The sequence below is a fragment of the Salvelinus namaycush genome, chromosome 18, assembly GCF_016432855.1.
Source record: "Salvelinus namaycush isolate Seneca chromosome 18, SaNama_1.0, whole genome shotgun sequence".
Lineage (NCBI taxonomy): Eukaryota > Metazoa > Chordata > Actinopteri > Salmoniformes > Salmonidae > Salvelinus > Salvelinus namaycush.
Window position 1 is genome coordinate 4,294,648 of NC_052324.1, and position 26,327 is coordinate 4,320,974.

Genomic DNA, 26,327 nt, shown 5'->3' on the forward strand with positions numbered 1-26,327 from the left:
TATTCTAAAATTGATTCAATATTTTTTTCCTCAATCTATACACAATACCCCATAATGACAAAGCAAAAACAGGTTGAGACATTTTTGCAAATGTATATTTTTTTTTAACAGAAATACCTTACTTTACATAGGTATTCAGACCCTTTGCTATGAGACTAGAAATTGAGCTCAGGTGCATCCTGTTTCCATTGATCCTCCTTGAGATGTTTCTACAACTTGGGAGTCCACCTGTGGTAAATTCAATTGATTGGAAAGGCACACACACCAGTCTATATTAGGGCTGTAGCGGTCACAAAATTTTGTCAGCTGGTGATTGTCAACCAAATAACTTCTGGTCTCACAGTAATTGACCTTTAACTTCTTTGGGGTAGGGGGCAGTATTTTCTCATTCCCTATTGAAGATACAGTGGGATATTGGTCATGTTGCACTTCCTAAGGCTTCCACTAGATGTCAACAGTCTTTAGAGCCTTGTCTGATGCTTCTACTGTGAAGTGGGGCCGAATGAGAGTGGATTGGGTAAGGTCTACCATGAGCTGAACATGCGCTGACCATGCGCGTTCATGTGAGAGCGAGCTCTGTTCCACCGCACTTCTGAAGACAAACGAATTCTCCGGTTGGAACATTATTGAAGAATTATGTTAAAAACATCCTAAAGATTGATTCAATACTTCGTTAGTCATGTTTCTACGGACTGTAATATAACTTAAAACTTTTAGTCCGTACTTTCCACTGGACTTGCACGCGCGTTGTGAGTTTGGAAAGTGTACTGAACGTTAGAACAAGGAGGAATTTGGACATAAATGATGGACATTATCGAACAAAACAAACATTTATTGTGGAACTGGGATTCCTGGGAGTGCATTCTGATGAAGATCATCAAAGGTAAGTGAATGTTTATAATGTTATTTCTGACTTCTGTTGACTGCACAATAAGGTGGATTTCTTTTTGTCTTGATTGGGCTCTGAGCGCCGACCTCAGATTGCATGGTTTGCTTTTTCCAGAAAGCTTTTTTGAAATCTGACACAGCGGTTGCATTAAGGAGAAGTGATTCTAAAGTTCCATGCATAACACTTGTATTTTCATCAACATTTATGAGTATTTCTGTAAATTGATGTGGCTCTCTTCAAAATCACCGGATGTTTTGGTACTACTGAACGTAACGTGCCAATGTAAACTCAGATTTTTGGATATAAATATGAACTTTACCAAACAAAACATACATGTATTGCGTAACGAAGTCCTATGAGTGTCATCTGATGAAGATCATCAAAGGTTAGTGATTACTTTCATCTATATTTCTGATTTTTGTGAATCCTCTCTTTGGCTGGAAAAATGGCTGTGTTATTCTGTGAATAGGCACTCACCTAACATAATCGTTTGGTTTGCTTTCGTCGTAAAGCCTTTTTGAAATCGAACACTGTGGCTGGATTTACAACAAGTGTATCTTTTAAAATTGTGTAAAATACATGTATGTTTGAGGAATTTTAATTATGGGATTTCTGTTTGAATTTGGCGCCTTGCAGTTTCACTGGCTGTTGACGAGGTGGGACGCTACCGTCCCACATACCCTAGAGGTTAACACAAACACCGTTAGCATCTCCTGGCTTCCACACAGCCTACAAGTCACTGATGCAGACCTTTGGAACATCTACATTTTAAAAAGTTTAATCAATCCATGTAATATAGCCTACGCCTTAACAATAAATCCATTATTTTAGACAGGTCTAAAGAAACATGATATGAAGAAAATGTAGTCTATTTCAGAAGAACAGAATTCCAAACTCAGTTGTCCTTATGTTAGGTCCTGATCTGTCTATGCCATATGGCTGAGGGATACACTAGTTCATTAAGCAGAGAACGTTTGCTTAGAATTCCGTGGCATTATTTTATATTATGAAGAATACAATTGAAGAAACCAATTGAACAAAGCTGAATAAAATAGAAAGGATATTTTCTCCAAACGATGAGGGAGTGCGCACATGCGGCTAATCTGTGTTGAGAGGTTAACAAAGAAATAGGTACCCCTATATGCTTAATTTAAAATTAGGTAACTTTAGTTCTACAAACGTTGGGGTATGTTTTGATTTTTAATACATTGTAAGGCTGCTTGAAAGGCATGACCTCTGCTTTGTTTTTGGCGCAGGCTGTACACACTTCAGTCTCTCATTCACAATTTGACAAGCATTTGATAATGCCTCAAATTTCCCGGCGGCATCCCCTGTGTGTGGCCGAAACGCCCCCTAAAAAAAAATATATATATAATAATTATAATTCCCTTCTCCCGAGTGCTCCAAATCTGGGGAAGGGTACCAAAACATTTCTGCAGCATTGAAGGTCCCCAAGAACAAAGTGGCCTACATCATTCTTAAATGGAAGAAGTTTGAAACCACCAAGACTCTTACTAGAGCTGGCCACCCAGCCAAACTGAGCAATCGGGGTAGAAGGGCTCTGATCAGGGAGGTGACCAAGAACCAGATGGTCGCTCCAGAGTTCCTCTGTGGAGATGGGAGAACTTTCCAGAAGGATAACCATCTCTGCAACACTCCACAAATCAGGGCTTTATGGTAGTGTGGCCAGACGGATTCCATTCCTCAGTAAAGGCACATGACAGCCCGCTTGGCGTTTGCAAAAAGGCAACTAAAGGACTCTGACCATGAGAAACAAGATCCTCTGGTCTGATGAAACCAAGATTTAACTTCTTGGTCTGAATGCCAAACGTCACGTCTGGAGGAAACCTGGCAACATCCCTATGGTGAAGCATTGGGGTGGCAGCATCAAGCTGTGGGGGTCTCTTTCAGCGGCGGGGACTGGGAGACTAGTCAGGATCGAGGAAAAGATGAACAGAGCAAAGTACAGAGAGAGATTGTTGATGAAAACCTGCTCCAGAGCGCTCAGGACCTCAGACTGGGGCGAAGGAACAAGTCTCTGAATGTCCTTGTGTGGCCCAGCCAGAGCCCGGACTTGAACCCGATCAAACGTCTATGGAGACCTGAAAATAGCTGTGCATCGACGCTCCCCATCCAACTTGACAGAGCTTGAGTAGATCTGCAGAGAAGAATGGGAGAAAAAAAAACAAATACAGGTGTGCCAAGACAACAAGGCTGTAATCACTGCCAAAAGTGCTTCAAGAAACTAGAGTCTGAACACTTAACTGAAATTTTAAATGTACTTCTTTTTTTAAATATACATTTGCTAAATTTTCTAAACACCTGTTTTTGCATCGTCATTATGCGGTATTGTGTGTAGATTGAGGATTTTAAAAAAGGCTATAATATAGCAAAAAGTGAAAAGGGGTTTGAATACTTTCTGAATGCACTGCACTGTAATATATTAGAATTGTAACAACTCAGTGGAAACACGCTGAGGTAAGGACTTACTTGTTGGTAATGGGGAGTGACAAGGTTCAGTGTTTGTAAAATATGACAATGTTCAATCTAATGTTTGATTATAAAATGTACAGACAAGTGTATAGCGACAGCTATTCAATGTGAGAATTATTTCCATAGTATTACCTAATGACATCATTCATGTGGGGAATTGCTGTAATACTGCATCACAGGACCATCTCAATTTAACCAGCATGGCTACCACAGCATTCTGCAGTGATACACCATCCCATCTGGTTTGCACTTAGTGGGACTATCATTTGTTTTTCAACAGGACAATGACCCAACACACCTCCAGGCTGTGTAAAGGCTATTTTTCCATGAAGGAGAGTGACGGAGTGCTGCATCAGATGACCTGGCCTCCACAATCCCCCGACCTCAACCAAAATTGATGGGTTTGGGATGAGTCGGACCACAGAGTGAAGGAAAAGCAGCCAACAAGTTCTCCGCATATGTCGAACTCCTTCAAGACTGTTGGAAAAGCATTCCAGGTGAAGCTCGTTGAGAGAATGCCAAGAGTGTGCAAAGCTGTCATCAAGGCAAAGGGTAGCTACTTTGAAGAACCTCAAATATATTTGGATCTATTTAACACTTTTTTGGTTACATCATGATTCCATATGTGTCATTTCATAGTTTTGATGTCTTCACTATTATTCTGCAATGTAGAAAATAGTACAAATAAAGAAAAACCCTTGAATGAGTAGGTGTTCTAAAACTTTTGACCGGTAGTGTATATTTCCACACTATGAGGTTAGTACTGTTAGTTTAGAACATTTCACCATACTGTGAAATGGTGAAAATTATGATAATGCCCTTTTAGTGTAATTGCGGTTTGGCCTGCCTGGTAAAATCACCAGGTGGTCAATTAGTTGATAGACCAATAAGAAAAAGGCCAAACCTCTGCCATTAACAGTTATTTTTCAGGTTTTCCCCTCCCTACAAAATTCTTGAGAAATTGCTGTTTACTAAGAACCTGTTTATTTTTGACCATTTTAATATATATATATATATTTTTTTAAATCACAGTAAGGTACTTATGTTACCCAGAAATGGTTTAATATTGGAGATAAAAACAGCTGCATTGGGCCTTTAATTAAAAACATCGCAATGAAATACATGGAAGTTTCAAATGATAATTGAAACATGTTAGCCAAGTAATTTGTGGTTTCAATGCTCCTTTTAAGTACCATTGATACATTTTAGGGTATGCTGTAAAAAGATTTAGATGTTAGTGATGTCATTTTGTTATTAAGTGTTCAGCCTATGGAGAACTACGGATAGTGTAAATAAATTTGGGAAGTTACAGTACTTGTTGGAAATTTAGCAGTACCTGTGTCTACCTGTCCTGCCTGGGAGACTGAAAGATAAATGTCTGTAAAGAGAGAAGAATGGAAAGAACTAGAAAGGGTCAGGGGAAAAGAGGAATGAGGAATGTTGTTAAAGCAGATCAAAGAAATTACAGTTTATAAAAATAGAAAGTGATGAGACCTATCGTAGACCGCATTCATAGACTGCACTGAGAGGCCTCAACACCTCCAAAGGCATAGCAACACTTCTGATGTTTCATATTGATGAGCATGTGAAAGTGAACTAAATACAGCCGATCATTCTTCACCAATTTGTATTGACTTTTTTTTATTTTTTTTTATTACACACTACTAGGAATTTATGTTGTTTACGTCATTATTTATGGCTCTGAATTAGCGTTGAAGTTTGAATGATCATGACTATAAAAACACTGCGGTCTAGGGTAGGTCCAAGAAGGAAAAGACGGAGCACATCTGATGTTTGTTGAGCAGTCAAAGACTTGGCGTACAATACAATAATGATTCCATTTCAAATCAACCACACAATACGGCCAAAAGTTGTTACCAAAGCATGGATTTCCATTGTTAGATACAGCCACATTGCTACAGTGAGGTAATATCTGTAAATGTTAGCCAATGGTGCAGCACCAATTTGATATAAAGATAAGTTAACAGCCAGTTACACACCCGTAGGACTTTTGAGTCACACCATGTAACCTTACATTGTGCAGTAAGCAAACAAAACCTAAAATAACTCCTCAAAAGAACTTTGATAAACATTTGTGGCTTTTAAATATTTGGCTTCATATACATTTATTTAACTGGAATATTTTGTGTGTGTCAATTTAAAAATACACCGGGTCTTGTATTTAGATGGATCAGAATACAGTCATAATGGCATTGTTCTGCAATTGGTAAATGGCAATGATTCCATAAAATTATCTCTGGCTGTAACAATCGGTTTTCATGAATGATGAAATTTAGAAATTTCAAAAAATGTCTAGGCCTTAATATCTAGACTTGAACATCGAATGTCGTTAATTCAACATCGCTCTCTGACCACAACTAACCATTCAACAGCCATAGAAACACTACCACCATCTGCCCGTTTAAGCAAATACGTCAACACGAGATGTCCAGTCTGTAGAGTGGGATGAGCAATGCATCTCATGAGTGTGTGATAGTTGAGGATCAAGATTCCGCAGATGCATTGGACAATGTGTAAATTTAGATTCCAGAGAAGAGACAATCGGTGTCTGTGATGATGATTATAACTTAGGGGTAGGAAGGAAGATAAATGTAATTATGTGTGGTTCAGCAGTGCAGTAGCGGAGGGCCAGAGAGCACAAACACTCAGAGTCAGGGCACTGGAGGGGCATGCAGATTCCAGCATACACACATGCCTACACATACCTGGAGTATGAGAAGTCAGAACGAATTACTGCCACTCTTACCTCCGATTTCTCCATTTTGTTTTGGGCGTCCACCTGCGTGATGATCTCATTCATGTTGGTCTCTAGCACCATTCCTCCCATCACCATCTCTGCCAGTATATTGTGTACCTACAGGTTCAATCCAAAATGTTCTATTTATAGGCTCTTCTCAGACTGCGAAAACATCCTATTGCTTTCACCCAAAAGAGACGTTTTAGGGGGGATTATTTTCTGTACCTTTCACATATTTGTAACCTGCTGTAGAGAAAAGGTTCTCACAAACTCGCTCCTCTGTACACATGAATATCAATGTCATCTCTGTGTGTGAAATGCTGCAACCTGTGCAGAAAGTACTGTAATATCCTGCTTCGCTGCCACAGACTTGGCTAGACATTCCCAATAGATTTTCTTGTGACAAGAGCCAGCAGGACTGAAGCATTGTCACAGGGATATCATTAAGATGACGCTGATGGACACAGCCGCCCTGTTTCTACAAGGATTTTGCTGCATACAAGCATTTCGCTGGACCCGCTATAACATCTGCTAAACTGTGTACACGACCAACTTTGATTTGACGGGAGATGAATTCAGACAGCCTTATAGTAAACAAATGACACTATAAACACAGTGAGTTTCTATGGGAAGTCGGATATTCATTGTGAGCATTTAATGCCGCTGTTTGGGGCAAGGTTGACATACATCCTTGGTATAGTGAATATAAAAATGAAGGATGAAATAATAGGATATAGTTGATAAAATAATTCTCTACCTTGTCCACGTGGAAAATTAAGTCAAGTTCACAAACATTCTCAAAGCATTTGTCCAGGGTTTCCACAAACACCTGTGGAGAGACGATCACATTCACTGAACAGTGTAATAGTTTTTGGTGGACGGTAGATTATCTAAAATTGTGGTACCAAAATGGTCGTAGTTGAACAATATATATTTTTTCAAATACAATTCCCCTAAGACTTTGGAAACATTACCTGGATAAGGTCAAGGATGCCAAGCTCACTCTCCGAGGAATCGACGCAGAATACGAAGTAAAGCGTAGCATAGTGTCTGTAGATGAGCTTGTTCTCTGACCCACCGATCAACCTAACGACACAAAAACAAAAATGAAGGGACAATCAAAACTCTGAACAAGGGTGTACTCATTAGTGCAAACCGTAACAAAACCTTTGCAATGAAAACGTGTTTCTTATTGGGACAATTCAGGTAGGTCCTGTCCAGCCCGTTTGCATGAGTTTGGAGTCTAGTAAATAAACCCCAGTTGGTGTGTGTTTGCCTGGGATCTGTGAAGACTGGCATGCATGTGGAAGTGAGCCACGGTTGGTTAACAGAGATCAATGCAACAACAAGCCATCTGCCCTGTGTGCTTACACTACAAACTGACACGTCAGCAGCACTGTCTCCTAGTACTTCACCTCTACATCGGAACAAGTCCACACGACAAGGGGCACACACTCACACGGCACCAATCAATGCATGGGATAGTCCAGTGTCATGTTAATTAGTCAACACACACATTCCATGATGTGAAACACAGCCAAACATGCTGGTATGATGAACAAGTAAAAGGGTCACGTGTCTAGCGCAAGTTAAGTCCAGGCCAGGTACAGAAGCCTTGAACAATCTTTGTAAGGCCTGGTAAAAACATGTTGACCTGGATCTGCTTGAGCAACATCATACTTGCTGATGAGCATAAACAGTAGCAACAATCATATACCAGGGATCCCAGGGGGTTTATTTACTAGGAACCAAAAAGAAAAGAAGCAAACAGGCCAAAACAGAGGGAGACTAACCTGAACTTGTCCAATAAGAAAGGCTCATTCTCGACGCAAAACATTTTTCTACGGTGTGCACCAATGATCACACCCCAATTGTATTATTCTGTCATGTGAGAGGGAGGTTCCATAACGCAATAGCCTGCATCATGAATAATTAAATAATATTTAACTATTCATGATGATCCAATTTCTCTCCCCACCAGCTGGCCACCATCTGATACCACTCTCCCTCTGTCCCGTTGCTCTCCCATGCAGTGCAACGTGTCATGGGGACGTTGCATCGTGAAAAGCTGATTCAACTCGTGGAGAGTTGTGTTGAGCAGCCCACATCGTGAGATCAAATCGTTGGTTTGTATCAGTTGTACATGACATTGAAAGGTTATGCATTTCATTGTTACATGAGCAGGAAATGTTAAGACAAAAGCCTTCTATATCAATAGGGTCCAACATAACATGTGGGGGTTATTGTTTTCAGTACCTGTGGACAGTTTATGACGTCTTAAAGAAATCTCTTACATTCCACCTTCTAGGAAATTGCAGACGTTCTCATCCCTTTTGGATACCAGATGAAATGTTTCTCTGATGATTTGTTGTTCTGTGTCTTCACTCTGTGGAACATAAAGGACAAACAGTCAGTGTGGATGAGAAAACAAAAATGTAAAGCTTTTGGTATAGGTCTGCAGAACATTTATGTTTAAAACTATCCATTCTTTTGTTCTGATAATTTACTGATGGCTGAGACTACCATATGTACACACTAATAACCTGGAAAAGTAGCAGTACATCCAAATGGTCACATAACCATGCATTTTTTGAAGAATTGAAAGCAGTAACTTCCCTCAATGTACTACCCTCAATGAGCTTTACTGACTAGCACCAATATTTTATTTTTATTCAAAATAGTTTGAAGATACACTACATGACCAACAGTATGAGGACACCTGCTCATCAAACATCTCATTCCAAAAGTCATGGGCAATAATGTGGAGTTGGTCCTTTGCTACTATAACAGCCTCCACTCTTCTGGGAAGGCATTTCACTAGATGTTGGAACATTGCTGCAGGGACTTGCTTCCATTCAACAGCAAGATCATTAGTGAGGTTGGGCACTAATGCTGGGCGATTAGGCTTGGCTCGCAGTCAGCATTCCAATTCATTCCAAAGGTGTTTGATCATTTATCATGTATTTTCTGGTTTCTGTTGACTCCAACATGGCGGCTAATTTGGCTATTGTTCTGAGCGCCGTCTCAGATTATTGCATGGTTTGCTTTTTCCGTATGATTTTTTTTAAATCTGACACAGCGGTTGCATTAACCTGTTATGGCTGCAAGGGGCAGTATTGAGTAACCTGGAAAAATGTGCCCATTTCAAACGGCCTCGTACTAAATTTTTGCTCGTACAATATGCATATTATTATTACTATTGGATAGAAAACACTCTCTAGTTTCTAAAACCGTTTGAATTATTTCTCTAAGTGAAACAGAACTCCTTCTGCAGCCCACTTCCTATCCGGAAGTGAGATTTCTGAAAGCGAGGTCTCTGTTCAAGAGCTTGTCTATAAATGGGCATGTCGCTTAGGACTATACATACACGTCATACACCTTCCCCTGTGTGTCAAGAGGAAGTGAGAGCAGAAATGAGTTGATTATCTTGTTCTGAGATTGAATACATCATCTTGGAATGAAGGGTCGGCCATTTTTTTTTTTCCGAAAGCGCGAAGTTGAACCTGGACTCGCCTTCTGGAAAGCCGTCGTTATGGGCGAATACCATCTCCGGCTTAGATTTTATTTGATACATGTCACAATATCATCCTAAAGTATGTTTTTTCAATATAGTTTTATTATATTATTGAAATTTATTCGTGACTTTAGGCGTGTTGCGTTGTATGACTTTGTTCACGAAGGAGAGGTTAGCGCCGCATGGCCAGTGTGCTTGCTAATTCAAGAGGGAAAGAGTTCGTTCTGGATCCAAACAAAGACGGTTCTGGACAGAGGACCCCTTGTACAACATTCTGATGGAAGATCAACAAAGGTAGGACCCAATTTGGGATGCTATTTCATATATCTGTCGAACTGTGCTATCGCTACCGATTACCTGGAATCAATGCTGTTGTGTGTTAGCTATTGCAGTAAGCTAATATAACGCTATATTGTGTTTTCGCTGTAAAAAACTTAAAAAAATCGGAAATATTGGCTGTATTCACAAGATCTTTGTCTTTCATTTGCTAGACACCATATATTTTTCTGAAATGTTTTATGATGAGTAATTAGGTAGTTGACGTTGGTGTCTGTATTTACTCTGGCTACTCCCGTGTTATTTCTGACTGTAGCTGTGATGGTAGCAGTAATGTAAAACTGATTTATAGCTCAAATATGCACATTTTTCGAACAAAACAGATTTATTGTGTAACATGTTATAGGACTGTCATCTGAGGAAGTTGTTTCTAGGTTAGTTTGGTTGGTTCTAGGTTAGTTAGGTTGGCTTTGTGCATGCTACCTGCATGCTACCTGTGCTGTGAAAAATGTCTGTCCTCTTTTGTATTTGGTGGTGAACTAACATAAATATACGTGGTGTTTTCGCTGTAAAACATTTTAAAAATCAGACATGTTGGCTGGATTCACAAGATCTTTGTCTTTCATTTGCTAGACACCATATATTTTTCTGAAATGTTTTATGATGAGTAATTAGGTAGTTGACGTTGGTGTCTGTATTTACTCTGGCTACTCCCGTGTTATTTCTGACTGTAGCTGTGATGGTAGCAGTAATGTAAAACTGATTTATAGCTCAAATATGCACATTTTTCGAACAAAACATAGATTTATTGTGTAACATGTTATAGGACTGTCATCTGAGGAAGTTGTTTCTAGGTTAGTTTGGTTGGTTCTAGGTTAGTTAGGTTGGCTTTGTGCATGCTACCTGCATGCTACCTGTGCTGTGAAAAATGTCTGTCCTCTTTTGTATTTGGTGGTGAACTAACATAAATATACGTGGTGTTTTCGCTGTAAAACATTTTAAAAATCGGACATGTTGGCTGGATTCACAAGATGTTTATCTTTCAAATGCTGTATTGGACTTGTTAATGTGTGAAAGTTAAATATTTTAAAAATATATATTTTGAATTTCGCGCCCTGCACTTGAGCTGGATGTTGTCATAAGTGTACCGACGTCGGGCTTGCAGCCCAAACAGGTTAAGGAGAGGTATATCTATAATTCCATGTGTATAACTTGTATTATCATCTACATTTATGATGAGTATTTCTGTTGAAACAATGTGGCTATGCAAAATCACTTGATGTTTTTGGAACGCGCCAATGTAAACTCTGATTTTTTTATATAAATATGAACTTTATCAAACAAAACATGCATGTATTGTGTAACATGAAGTCCTATGAGTGTCATCTGATGAAGATCATCAAAGGTTAGTGATTCATTTTATCTCTATTTCTGCTTTTTGTGACTGCTATATTTCGCTGGAAAAATGGCTGTGCTTATTGTGGTTTGGTGGTGACCTAACATAATCGTTTGTAGTGCTTTCGCTGAAAAGCATATTTGAAATCGGACACTTTGGTGGGATTAACAACAAGATAACCTTTCAAATGGTATAAGAAACATGTATGTTTGAGGAATTTTAATTATGAGATTTCTGTTGTTTGAATTTGGCGCCCTGCACTTTCATTGGCTGTTGTCATATCGATCCCGTTAGCGGGATGCAGCCATAAGAAGTTTTAATATCTACTCATGACATTCTGGTGAGCAAGGGTTTATTTAGCCTTCTAGGTAGTGCTGAGCTTATTAAAAAAATAAAATAAAAAAAAGTTTAACTAATTGAACTACGTCAGTTACTTGAATTAATTTATTCTGTTTTTTTCCTGAGCTCGATGTGCAGTTTCTGTAGAGATAAATCAGATCAAGCATGAACTGTGCAATGTAGTAGGGAGTTATAGTTTCTAACATGCCAATATTGTGCATAGTTTCGTGCAGAAAACATGCGATTGTGTGGATCGGATCGGCGTTGCGTACTAACCTGACAATGGGGGATAGATATGATCAAAATGTAGGAATTTGTACATCAGCTTTGATGGTTTGAAACCTGTTATCAAAGCGGCTATCGCAAGGGTAGTAGACCAGCATTCTCATTGGGATGAAATAGTACAAGCAGTGTTGAGAGTGGAGTCTAATTCAGTTTGCTCTGCAGCTGTACGAGTGGTTAATGCTGCCACAGTGAACGTCACTAACAGTGGGTTCGATGTCCAAGGAAAGATAAGGAAACAGGAAAGGGTAGCGACCCTGTGATAAGGCACAGGGGGATAGCTCCCTGTTTTATGTGTGGGGCTATCGGACATTGGAAAAATGAGTGTTGGGTGGTACTGGAACCTGTTGCCTTTGGAGGAAATGCCGGTATACAAGTGTTTGCGTCTGTCAAAAGAGCAGCAGCAAACCCTCTTGAAGGTAGCCGGACAGGAAAATTTTACATAGCAGTGCATGGCCTCCGTTCGATCAATAGTGGTTCATAGAGATTACGTTTTTTTTATATGAAAGGAGCCGTAGGAGGTCACGTCTCACACAACTTTCTAATAGATACAGGCGCTCAAATATCACTGATTCATTACGCTGAAAAAAATTGGCTAATTTGCGACAGGGAAAAGTATCACATTCAGTGGGTTAACAGGGGCACAATCTAAGGCGATACAGCTATTACCTATGTCATTAAACCTAGGACCAGTAGCAATACCAAGATCAATTTACATGGCTACGGGAATAGAACCGATTTGTTGTTTCAGGACCATCCACTAGCGGCAAAAGACGCATGAGATTGTGGTCTAATCAAAGGTTGCAAGCTTGTTGTGGTTGAGGAAGAACCAATGAAGCAATACCCTATTAAACCGGAGGCTGAGAAATCGGTGGCGGAGAACCTTCCACTATTACTTGCACGTGGCATAGTGACCCGCGGACCAGCTCGATGTAACAGCCCTTTATACCCAGTGAAAAAGGACTAAAAATGGCGTATTACTGTGGATTTTCGCAGCATAAACAAACATGCAGTGAAAAGCACACCGGTGGTAGCAGATTTGGCAGACCTATTGGCATCCATTCCCTCAGACTCAGAATGCTACAGTGTGTTAGACATGAAAAATGGATTTTGGTCTGTGCCGGTGGCTGAGGAGTCACAACACTGGTTCGCGTTCTGTTGCCAGGGGGAGCAATATACGTGGGCTAGGGCGCCGATGGGATTTACAAATAGTCCCACTTGGTATCATTCTGCATTGAAACAATCGTTAAAAGGGTGTCAATTTGAAGGTTCTGCGTTGGTACAATACGTAGATGATTTGTTATTAGCGTCAAAAGATGAAGAAACTCATATGCGAGTCCTCACCACATTGGTAGACTATTTGGCAGAGCAGGGTCATAAAGCATCATATGAGAAAGCACAACTAGCAAAGCAAGAGGTAACATATTTGGGGGTTTCGATTTCTAAAAGGCACTAAACACATTACCCGGGATCGGGTAGAAACAATGCATTCTTTGGCACGGCCAAACACTCCTCGCACACTCAGGAAAACTTTAGGAGTTTTCAATTTTGTTACACATTTTATGCCGTCATTCTCTGAAATTGCTGAGCCACTTAGAGTTGACGAAAGGGGGGAAGGGCCCCCATGAAAGGATAGAGTGGAGTCAAGAGTGTGATGAGGCGTTTGTCGAGCTAAAGAAGCAATTGTGTCAAGTGTAACAGTATAACTTTAGTACGTCCCCTCGCCCCGACCTCGGGCGCGAACCAGGGACCCTCTGCACACATCAACAACAGTCACCCACGAAGCGTCGTTACCCATCGCTCCACAAAAGCCGCGGCCCTTGCAGAGCAAGGGGCAACACTACTTCTAGGTTTCAGAGCAAGTGACGTAACTGATTGAAACGCTAGTAGCGCGTACCCGCTAACTAGCTAGCCATTTCACATCCGTTACACAAGCGCCAGCATTGGGATTACCAAACCTAAAATGACCTTTTAATTTTTTATCATGAACAGGAAGGACATTGTAGCGCGGTGGTTATGCAAAATCATGGGGGTAGGGAAAGACCAGTAATGTACTGGAGTAAATCGCTAGACTCGGTGGCAAGAGGAATGCCACCGTGCCTTAGGGCGGTACAGGCGACAGAAATGGTATTGCATAACACGGCTTCGATTACAAAACGGGTCAAAAAGTAGATTTTGTATGTTCCACATGCAGTAGCAACCATAATGAACAGCACGAAAGCACAGCATGTTACTAGTACAAGATGGACAAAATGAGAGTTAACGTTAAATGGGAAAAATCTACAATTTCACAAGATTGGTGCTTTGAATCCTGCATCGTTAATGCCGTTGCCTGGGGAGGGTGAATCGCATACATGTAACCCAGATCAGATTACTTCAAAACCTAGGCCTGATTTGCAAGAGACAGTATTGGAATCGGGACAAGTATTGTATACAGATGGCTCTAGTTACATGACCACAGAAGGGAAGAGAGTAACGGGGTACGCTGTCTGTGATGACAGGGGAATAGTGAAAGCTGGCCCACTGAGTTACAAGCATTGGCCGAGGCCTGTAGATCGTCGGAAGGGGAGAATTACAATATACACCGACTCGACATGCATTTGTGGTAGTTCATGATGTCGGTACATTGTGGTTACAACGGGGCATGTTAACAGCGATTGGAACACCAATAAAAAAAACGGACTGGAGGTAGAGGCATTATCAGAAGCATGTCAGTTACCCAGTAAATTAGCAGTGGTGAAATGTGAAGCTCATACTCGTCGTACAGATGAAATCGCCATAGGTAATCGTAGAGCAGACGAAATGGCTAAGGCGGCAGTGTTCAAGAACCACATGTAAATATTGTGAATACGAAGGCTGGGATTCTAAGTCTGAAAGATTTACAGCAGCAAACAAGAAAAAAAATGTGGGAGTGGTTAGAGCAGGGGTGCCAAGTAGACACTGAAGGGTTGTGGTATAACACTACCACTGGAAGAACCGTGGCTCCAAGCGGGATACATGTTACTCTTCCTGGAATATATCATGGACCAACCCATCAATCGGCTGTGAATATGTACTCTCAGTGCAAGACGACGTGGTGGGGAAAGGGCGTGTTAGGAACATTTTGGGACTGGGTTAAAAGGTGTGTGATATGTGCACAACATAATATTGCCTACTCCTACCCGACAGCAACCCCTGCCGGAAGGACCATTTACATCATTGCAGATATACTTTATAGGGCCACTCCCTCGAAGCAGGGGCAAGACCCATGCATGGTGGTGGTGGACAGATTTTCAAGATGGACAGAAGTATTTGCAACTTCCTCAGCTTCAGCGAACTTTGTGGCGCAAACTTTGTTAAGGGAAGTAATACCGAGATGGGGCTTATTTCGGACATTAGATTCTGATCAAGGAACGCATTTCACTTCTAAAGTGCTACAAGCGGTACGTAAGGCTTTGGGAATCTCCCATGCTATCCATTGCCCGTATAGGCCGCAAGCGGCGGGGAATACCGGGGGCTGTTATTCACGTCACAAATTAGTGATTTGGCAATAATGGGAAAATCTGTGTTATCCTATTGTCAGAAAATGACCCATGCTTTGCAATGTGTATTATCCCAGGTGAAAGCAGCATACGAGGAGCAGGCGCCAGGAGATAACCGAGAGCACAGGCTGACTCCTGGAGAGCGAGTGTACATCAAGATCCACCAGGCGGGGGTGCTGGGACGGCGTTGGTCAGGACCATGCACCCGCAGCGGTAAAGACCACAACCTCTCCTCGGTGGGTTCACACTTGTCACGTGAAACAATATCCCGCAGCATAATGGGTGAGTTAGAAGTCGCCATGATAGTTGAAGCGGAGCTAAAGTGAGAGAGGATGAGTCCACTGTAGACAAGCAGTTGGGTTGGGTCTGGGAGCTATTTTAACCGACACAGTTTGTGTCTGTTGCTTTGATGGTTACTGAACCATGTAAAGAAGATAGTTAATCTATTAGCATAGAATGGGTTGCTAAATATGAAGACACGAGAATGCATTGGGGGTAAAGTCGGTACTAACGCCACAGATACTAGACAGGTCACTCATCACAAATGTATGGTGATATGGGTGGAGCCACTTGATAACAGAACTAGCACATTGGATGTAGGTTGTTCTGAACGAGGTGTGGTTTTGTTACAGACATGAGTGTGGAAGGAACATAATAATACTGAGAGTTTAAAGAACGAAACTAGATTTTCTCTGTTGCCACAGATGGAAGTTATATGTGCCAGGGTTCTAGATCAGCTGAAGCTCAGTCGATAACTTTCAGACTAATGTTACCAGAACTCAAAACATTTCAGGAGGTTGATAGCGTCGACACAATCATTGCTGACGATGGAGTAGCAAAGGATAGTGTGGGGGAAGTGCTATCTCGTAAAAGGAGGTTTTATTTAATAGCCCTTTAGTGCATTACTGGTGAAGTGGTCAGGGAAAGTTTCAGACACCAGTAGACCACGAACCTGGGGAAAGATAGTTTGTTGGGGTAATTATACTCTGGACAACATCCTAAGGGGGGAATATGGGAACCAAACTACTCTTACTATTAAGCGTAAGGGGGAAGAAGATGCACATGAGCAGATGAAGGCATACTTGCAGACTCATTTAGGGGCAGAACTAGTGACAAAGACCAACATCCATCAGTGTAGATGGTATGCTGGAGGGGTCAAGGGTCAGGCCTACAGAGTGTTAGTTGCAAATTCTGGCAGGACCGATATCAGTGCATTCTATGGAGTCCCAAAAACCAAGGCATTAATGTTACATGGAATTGGCAGAGCAGAATTTAATATGACTGGGGCGGAAGTTTGTGTGTCTAGTAAATTAAGGAAGTGGGTACTAGAGTCTCTGGGGAACGATAACTCCTCTATGTATATTGTTACAGGAAATAGCTCGTAGGAAAGGGAGGACAGCTAGTTGTGTACAATATAGGGACTATTATGGAGATGAATTGAACGTTACACATACCCAGATCATGGTGAAAGTAGTAGAGACAGTGTTGTCATTTCAGACACTTGTCAACTTTTAGTAACGAGTTTGTCACAAAAGGCATAACACTTGAAAGAATAGCCACAGATCCCTGTATACAGGAGTATAATAGCATCACATCTTCTGCAGAGTGTGATTAAGAAACATATGACTCAAAGTTTTCAGATGGATTCTCTTCCAACGCCACTCATTTCTCCCCCATTTCTGACAGCTAGTAAATACTTGATATACCTCCCAGAAGATTGGGACCGAGTGACGGTAAACGGAAAGTGTCAGAAGGTGGCTGCTTATCAACCGTTGGGACCCAAAGTCTACACCGTAACAAGGGTGTTCACAAACGGGTGGCGTGTAGATTGGCCTTGGGATGAGTACCTAACTTGAGCACAGGAAAGTATTATCCACAGGTACCAACTGTAGCAGAACACAGGAGGTCATTGGAGATGTTGGTGGCTAAGGACCAGGGAATGAACTGGGAGGCAGGTAAGGAGTATCTGAAAGGTTCAGTCCTAAGTAAACACGAAGATAATCGAAGATACGGTGGAAATTACAAGATTACGTTAGAATGCTATTATTGCATCAAATGGTTGTTTCATGCAACAGAAAAAGGGGTTGTTAGATCGCTCATCTGTGTGTGTTCTACTGAGGCTGGGCCTCTGGGAGATAACACTGACAGGAGATTTACAATGTCTTTTGGGTGATAAAACCTAAAGGGACCCCATTCCAGAGCATGAGTTAATGTTTCTGTTCTATATGGTACCAGGGAGAGAGAACTGTTTTTACAGCAGATACTGTCTGCTGTGAATTATAAGTATCTTTCATACAAATCTTAACCTTGTTACCCATTCTTTACATCTGTTCGTCATGTAGGTTGAAAGGGGTGTATTTTAGCTATAAAGGACCGTTGTACTTTTGTCTGGGGCTCTCAACGAATCATCTGAGGGTGATTCGTCGACCAGCCATCATTATTGTAGGGCACTCAATCATTTCACTTTATGTGTGTGCATTGTATTGACCAGCTCCCTTATTAATAAGTGATTAAAGATTTAGTTTAAGTATAACTGAGTTGTGTGATAAGTGTGTCTCTCCTCATTTGATAGTAAAGAAATTAACCACCACAAACAGCAGGAGACAGATTCCAGGCAATAGCTATTCTCACGGCAGTCGCTGTAGGGACAAGAACTGAAGGAGCAGTACTAGTAGGATGAAGGATGCTATATTGACAGCATGGAACTGGACTACTGCGCAAATGAGGGGTGTTGTGAGATATGTGTCAGGAGCAGTGTTAGTAATAGCAGGGGTTACTTTGGTGATATTGTTGGGATATCATGTGCTGAGGGCATTGATGTTAAAACGACTACACAGTGTTGAGTTAACCTCAGGATGAGGTACAATTGATAAGGCTACCGCACGTATATATCGGGTGGCTATGGAGGAAGGTGATGAGGAGCAAAGTGAGAATGACATGGCTTGGGAACACCTCTTAGATCCTGTAGTCTGACTGGGAAGACTGGGAGAAAGCACGAGGAGGCTTTTTAGGGCTTCCATTTTTGCCAACCTCAGCAGAAAAATATCCTGAAGGCATAGTCAGGCTAAGCGAGAGGATGGGATTTGTCATGTTATCAAACTTTGGGTTGTCATGCATATATAATTCTGCATATCTTAACACGTTATTAATGCTGTTATGTTTTAAGTGCCTTTTTGTTGCTTTCCAAGTTGTGTGCTATCACTCTCTTAGGAACCAGGAAAAAGTGGAGAAACTAAAAAGCAGCTCCAGCTGAAGTGTAGGAAGCCAACCGCTTCAGCTGGAATGGCATTCTGTTGTGATGGGATGGAAATAAGAGTGTGCAGGTAGAACAGAGGCCATAAGCCTAACAGTGAATGTTAAATCATGTTTCATTTTTTTTGTTCATGTTTATTATTATTATTGTTTGTTAATTTATAAGTAATTTTCAAGTGTGTGTAATGTTGAACAGTATGGAGTTAAAATGTTCGAAACGGGGGCCTCCCGGGTGGCGCAGTGGTCTAGAGCACTGCATCGCAGCGCTAGCTGCGCCACCAGGTGCAGCTAGCGGGTCCGTGGGGTGACGCACAATTGGCTTAGCGTCGTCCGGGTTAGGGAGGGTTTGGCCGGTAGGGATATCCTTGTCTCATCGCGCTCCAGCGACTCCTGTGGCGGGCCGGGCGCAGTGCGCGCTAACCGAGGGGGGCGGGTGCACGGTGTTTCCTCCGACACATTGGTGCGGCTGGCTTCCGGGTTGGAGGCGCGCTGTGTTAAGAAGCAGTGCGGCTTGGTTGGGTTGTGCTTCGGAGGACGCATGGCTTTCGACCTTCGTCTCTCCCGAGCCCGTACGGGAGTTGTAGCGATGAGACAAGATAGTAATTACTAGCGATTGGATACCACGAAAATTGGGGAGAAAAGGGGATAAAATTTATTTACAAAAATAATAAAATAAAATAAAAAATGTTCGAAACGGGGGACTGTTGGATTCAGGGTTAAACTTGTAACATTGCTATCCAAGAGACTGGTTTTTACATCAGAAGTGAATGGTTATCTGTAGGAGCCAGATGGCTTTGGAATGTGCTGGGTGGACGGGAGGAAGTCACAGGATTGCTATAGAGGATACGGATGGACATCTGTGGATTAGGTAAAAGAAGGGTTGAGGTCAGGTCAGATCCCCTTAAGGGAGAAATGATGGTTTATTACCCCATTTCTTCATCCTCCTGTCGAACCATAATTGATGTAAGGATTGGAGAGAAGGAGTAGTGCCTAAATTGGAGTATATATATACACATACTTGTGGTGGTGGAAACATGTTTCTTCTAATGCAGCTGTATTGATCCTCTGGGAATAATTAAACTTGGTTAAGCTTTCATAGTGTCCGTTGAGTTATTTACTCTTGAGATTTAGAACCACCCCCCCCCCCCCCCTTCAAATTAGTGGACTCGGCTATTTTGACAGGTGTACAAAATTGAGCACACAGCCATGCATTCGCCATAGACAAACATTGGCAGTAGAGCAGTGACTTTCAACATGACACCGTCATAGGATGCCACCTTTCCAACAAGTCAGTTCATCAAATTTCTGCCCTGCTAGAGCCGCCCCAGTCAACTGCAAGTGCTATTATTGTGAAGTGGAAACGTCTAGGAGCAACAACGGCTCAACCACGAAGTGGTAGGCCACACAAGCTCACAGAACAGGACCGCCGAGTGCTTAAGCGTGTAAAAATCATCTGTCCTCGGTTGCAACACCCACAACAGAGTTCCAAACGGCCTCTGGAAGCAACATCAGCACAATAACTGTTTGTCGGGAGCTTCATGAAATGGGTTTCCATGGCCGAGCAGCCGCACACAAGCCTAAGATCACCGTAAGCAATGCCAAGCGTCGGCTGGAGTGGTGTAATGCTTGCCGCCATTGGACTCTGGAGCAGTGGAAACGCGTTCTCTGGAGTGATGAATCACGCTTCACTATCTGGCTCTCCGACGGATGAATTTGGGTTTGGCGGATGCCAGGAGAACACTACCTGCCCAAACGGACAGTGCCAACTGTAAAGATTGTTGGCGGTGGAATAATGGTCTGTGGTTGTTTTTCATGGTTCGGGAAGGCCCCTTAGTTCCAGTGAAAGGAAATCTTAACAGTACAGCAAACAATGACATTCTAGACAATTCAGTGATTCCAACTTTGTGGCAACAGTTTGGGCCTGTTTCAGCATGACAATGCTCCTGTGCACAAAGCGAGGTCCATACAGACATTTTTGTCGAGATCCGTGTGGAAGAACTTGACTGGCCTGGACAGAGCCCTGACTGCAAGCCAGGCATAATCTCCCAACATCAGTGCCCGACCTCACTAATACTTGAGGCTGAATGGAAGCAAGTCCCTGCAGCTATGTTCCAACAACTATTTTTTTTTTCTTTTTTTCTTTTTTTAAACTTTATTTAACTAGGCAAGTCAGTTAAGAACAAATTCTTATTTACAATGACGGCCTCCCAAAAGGATGAGGGCTGGGATTAAAAATGTAATGTTTTATTAAATACAAATAGGACAAAACACACTACAACACTACATAACGAGAGACCTAAGACAACAGTTTGCATGGCAGCAACATATGACAACATGGTAGCAACAACATGGCAGCAGCACAAAACATGGTACAAACATTATTGGGCACAGACAACAGCACAAAGGGCAAGAAGGTAGAGACAACAATATATCACACAAAGTAGCCACAACTGTCAGTAAGAGTGTCCATGATTGAGTCTTTGAATGAAGAGATGGAGATAAAACTGTCCAGTTTGAGTGTTTTTTTGCAGCTCGTTCCAGTCGCTAGCTGCAGCGAACTGAAAGGACGAGCGACCCAGGGATGTGTGCTTCTTTGGGATAGGGGGGCGCTGTTTTCACTTTGTAAAAAATCGTTCCCAAATTAAACTGCCTCGTACTCAATTCTTGCTCGTACAATATGCATATTATTATTACTATTGGATAGAAAACACTCTCAAGTTTCTAAAACCGTTTGAATTATATCTGTGAGTAAAACAGAACTCATTTTGCAGCAAACTTCCTGTCAGGAAGTGAAAAATCTGAAATCGAGGCTCTGTTCCAGGGCCTTCCTATTCATTTGCTTCAAATCTATGGATCTACATGCACTGCATACGCCTTCCACTAGATGTCAATAGGCAGTGAGAGGTGGAATGGGGTGTATAGCTTGATCTGAGGTCAAAAGAGAGCTCTTGGAATGACATGACCCCAATTTCCTTTGTTCAGCAAGGCGCGGGAAGGAACTCTGGATTGCCTTCTGAAAAGCTTCCGTTATAGACGGCTAATATCTCCGGCTTTGATTTTATTTGATAAATGTGATAATATCATCGTAAAGTATGTTTTTTCAATATAGTTTTATCAGATTATTGAAAGTTTATCGGGAGTTTTGGCGTGTTCCGTTCTCTGCGTTTGGTGGAGATGGACAGCTTCGCGCCACTTGGCTAGCTTTGGTTGCTAATTCGACAGGAAAAAAGGACATTCTAAAACCAAACAACGATTGTTCTGGACAAAGGACCCCTTGTACAAGATTCTGATGGAAGCTCAGCAAAAGTAGGAACCATTTATGATGTTATTTCGTATTTCTGTCAAATGTTTAGTATTATTTTCCGCCCTGATTTTGGGCGCTGTCTCGCTATAACGTAAGCTGTATGTCGTACTAAAGTTATTTTTAGAATTCTAACACGGCGATTGCATTAACTTATTGTCAATAGGGGGGCGCCATTTCGACTTTGTAAAAATTCGTTCCCAAATTAAACTGCCTCGTACTCAATTCTTGCTCGTACAATATGCATAGTATTATTACTATTGGATAGAAAACACTCTCTAGTTTCTAAAACCGTTTGAATTATTTCTCTGAGTGAAACAGAACTCATTCTGCAGCACATTTCCTGTCAGGAAGTGAGATTTCTGAAATCGAGGTCCCTGTTCTAGGGTCAGTTTTTAAGTCCCCTCTAGATGTCAGTAAGCGGTGAGAATTTGAATGGAGTGGATTGCACCATCTGGGGCCCTATATAAGCCCGTGGAACGGAAGTACCGTTCTTTTCAACGGGGCGCCTGGCGCAAGAGGGACATCACAATGGCGTCCTGCAAAGCTTTCGTTTTAGCAGTTCTATATCTCCGGTCATGTTTTTATTCGTTATAGGTTTTAAAGACATCATAAGGTAGTTAATTTAAACCGACTTATAGCAGTTTATATCAGTTTATTGCGATTTTCTGGGATTTCTTTGTGACGCGCTATCACCAGTTGGACACCTTTCCGGCACATAGCTAACGTTAGCGGCTATTTCGACAGGAGAAGAGGACATCTTTCAACCAAAAGACGATTGTCCTGGAGAAAGGACACCTTGCCCAAGATTCTGATGGAAGCTCAGCAAATAGTAAGCAGTCTTTATGCTGTTAATTCGTATTTATGTTGACAAATGTCAAATAATAATTCCGCCATGAATTTCAGTGCGGTCTCGCTTTAGCGCACGCTGTATTGCGCAGTAACGTTAATTTTAAAATCTAACACAGCGATTGCATTAAGAACTAATTTATCTTTCATTTGCTGTCCAATCTGTATTTTTTTGTCAAGTTTATGATTACTTATCGATTAGAATAGGTGCCTTTCCCAAGATTTCTCCTGACATTTTCTTTGCAGCTTGGCTACTTTTCTCATTGTATAACCACGATTTGTGCCGCTAAATATGCACATTTTCGAACAAACTCTATATGCATTGTGTAATATGATGTTATAGGACTGTCATCTGAAGAATTCTGAGCAGGTCAGTGAAAAAATTAATATCTTTTGCTGGGTTATACGTTATCGCTATTTTTGGCTTGAATCAATGCTGTTGTGTGGTTTGCTATTGGGGTAAGCTAATATAATGCTATATTGTGTTTTCGCTGTAAAACACTTAAAAAATCTGAAATATTGGCTGGATTCACAAGATCTGTGTCTTTCATTTGCTGTACGCTGTGTATTTTTAAGAAATGTTTTATGATGAGTAATTAGGTAATACACGTTGCTCTCTGTAGTTATTCTAGTCGCTTTGGTGAGAGTTGTGATGGTGGCTGCAATGGTAAACTATGATTTATACCTGAAATATGCACATTTTTCTAACAAAACATATGCTATACAATAAATATGTTATCAGACTGTCATCTGATGAAGTTGTTTCTTGGTTAGTGGCTATTTATATCTTTATTTGGTCGAATTTGTGATAGCTACTGATGGAGTAAAAAACTGGTGGAGTAAAAAAAGTGGTGTCTTTTGCTAACGTGGTTAGCTAATAGATTTACATATTGTGTCTTCCCTGTAAAACATTTTAAAAATCAGAAATGATGGCTGGATTCACAAGATGTGTATCTTTCATCTGGTGTCTTGGACTTGTGATTTAATGATATTTAGATGCTAGTATTTACTTGTGACGCTATGCTAGGCTATGCTAGTCAGCTTTTTTACTGATGGGGGTGCTCCCGGATCCGGGTTTGGGAGGAATTAGAGGTTAAGAACTAGAGTATCTTTCATTTGCTATCCAACATGTATTTTTTAGTAAAGTTTATGATGAGTTATTTGGTCAGATTAGGTGAGTGTCAGAAATATATCCGGAGATTATTAAATATTTCAAAAAAATATTTTTTGAATTTCGCGCGCTGCCTTTTCAGTGGAATGTGGGCGGGGTTCCGCTAGCGGAACCCCGGGGCTAGACAGGTTAACAGAATGCGACTGGCAGAACGGGTGTTGTATGTGGAGGATGAGGGCTGCAGTAGATATCTCAGATAGGGAGGAGTGAGGCCTAAGAGGGTTTTATAAATAAGCCTCAACCAGTGGGTCTTGCGATGGGTATACAGAGATGACCAGTTTACAGAGTACTGAGTGCAGTGATGTCTCCATTAAGGAGCATTGGTGGCAAATCTGATGGCCGAACAGTAAAGAACATCTAGCCTCTCGAGAACCCTCTTACCTGCCTATCTATAAATTATGTCTCTGTAATCTAGCATGGGTAGGATGGTCATCTGAATCACGGTTAGTTTGGCAGCTGGGGGGAAAGAGGAGCAATTGCGATAGAGGAAATCAAGTCTAGATTTAACTTTAGCTTGCAGCTTTGATATGTGCTGAGAGAAGGACAGTGTACCGTCTAGCCATACTCCCAAGTACTTGTATAAGGTGACTACGTCAAGCCCTAAACCCTCAGAGGTAGTAATCACACCTGTGGGGAGGGCCATTCTTCTTACCAAACCACATGGCCTTTGTTTTGGAGGTGTTCAGAACAAGGTTAAGGGCAGAGAAAGCTTGTTGAAGAGCGTATAACACAAAATCCAGGGAGGGGCCAGCTGAGTATAAGACTATCATCTGCATATAAATTATGAGAGAGCTTCCTACTGCCTGAGCTATGCTGTTGATGTAAATTGGGAAGAGCGTGAGGCCTAGGATCGGGCCTTGGGGTACACCCTTGGTGACAGGCAGTGGCTGAGACAGCAGATGTTCTGACTTTATACACTCTTTGAGAGAGGTAGTTAGCAAACCAGGTCAAAGACCCATCAGAGACCACAATAGTCCTTAGCCGGCCCACAAGAATGGAATGGTCTACCGTATCAAAAGCTTTGGCCAAGTCAATAAAAAGAGCAGCACAAAATTGCTTAGAATCAAGGAAAATGGTGGCATCATTGAGGACCTTTTAGGTTGGAGTGACGCATACATATCTGAGCGGACACCAGATTGGATACCAGAGAGAATACTATATACACATCAAGAAAGCAAGTCAGTTAATTATTAAACAAGTTTTTCCAACACTTTTGATAAACAGGGCAAAATAGAAATAGGCCTATAACAGTTAAGATCAGCTTGATCTCCCCCTTTAAATAAAGGACAAACCGTGACTGCCTTCCAAGCAATGAGAACCTCACCAGAGAGAAGAGACAAAAAGGTCAGTGGAAAGCCTCCCCAGAAGAGTGGAGGCTATTATAGCAGCAAAGGGAAACCAACTCCATATTAATGCCCATGATTTTGGAATGAGATGTTTGACGAGCAGGTGTCCACATACTTTTGGTTATGTAGTGTATTTTAAAAGTTGAGTATAATAATTATGGCTTTGATATCATAGAAACAAGCCAAACGTGCACTTCACATTGCCATATCATAAAACTCCTGTAATATACAGTAGATGTTTATGATAACCATGTTTGATCACATGGCGTTTTACCCTGGGTTGTTCTGAACCGAATGAGCCCGTATGTTGTATTGCGGGGGGAAAAGTGCCGCAGACCATGCATCTCAGTGCACTCGACTCCATTCTATACGCACCAATATTACGAGCTGCTTCTCTTAATTTCTTAGTGAATGCCTAACACTAAAATAGTATTTTATAATTTAGCTTTTATAATAAGCTTTCAAATTATGCCCACCTGACCCAGAATGTGATTTATAAAAATGGACCGGTTTGGGATTGCGTAAACGGTAATTATGTAAAGGCGAAGACGCACGCTTTTGCCGAAGTCTTAAGGCATCTGCATACTAGGTTCGGTTTGCTCATAGCAGAACCCTACTAGGCGAAGTGAACATCCGCGTCTCGCATACTCGCTTATAAAGAAAAGCAGCAATAATTCCATTTGTCTCTCTTGCGACGCCGTAGTCAGTAAACAGTTCCTCAAAATAGTCTGAATTAATCTAACTCAAGAAATCTGTAATGAATTGACGTATTTGCCGAGGCAATTATATTATATATATATATATAACACACACACACACACACACACACACACACACACACACACACACACACACACACACACACAGTGGGGAGAACAAGTATTTGATACACTGCTGATTTTGCAGGTTTTCCTACTTACAAAGCATGTGGAGGTCTATA

General features: G+C 41.5%; 1 protein-coding gene across 1 annotated transcript in view; it reads right to left on the reverse strand.

Annotated features, from left to right (window-relative positions):
* Positions 1 to 26,327, reverse strand: part of LOC120063030 (AP-3 complex subunit sigma-1) — a 30,566-nt gene that overhangs the window by 1,883 nt on the left and 2,356 nt on the right. Inside the window, exons 2-5 of the mRNA XM_039013141.1 lie at positions 8,435 to 8,526; positions 7,115 to 7,226; positions 6,898 to 6,969; positions 6,150 to 6,257 (exon numbers count right to left, since the gene is read on the reverse strand). Of these exons, the coding sequence (XP_038869069.1) occupies positions 6,150 to 6,257; positions 6,898 to 6,969; positions 7,115 to 7,226; positions 8,435 to 8,526 (384 nt within the window). The remainder of the gene's footprint in view (positions 1 to 6,149; positions 6,258 to 6,897; positions 6,970 to 7,114; positions 7,227 to 8,434; positions 8,527 to 26,327) is intronic.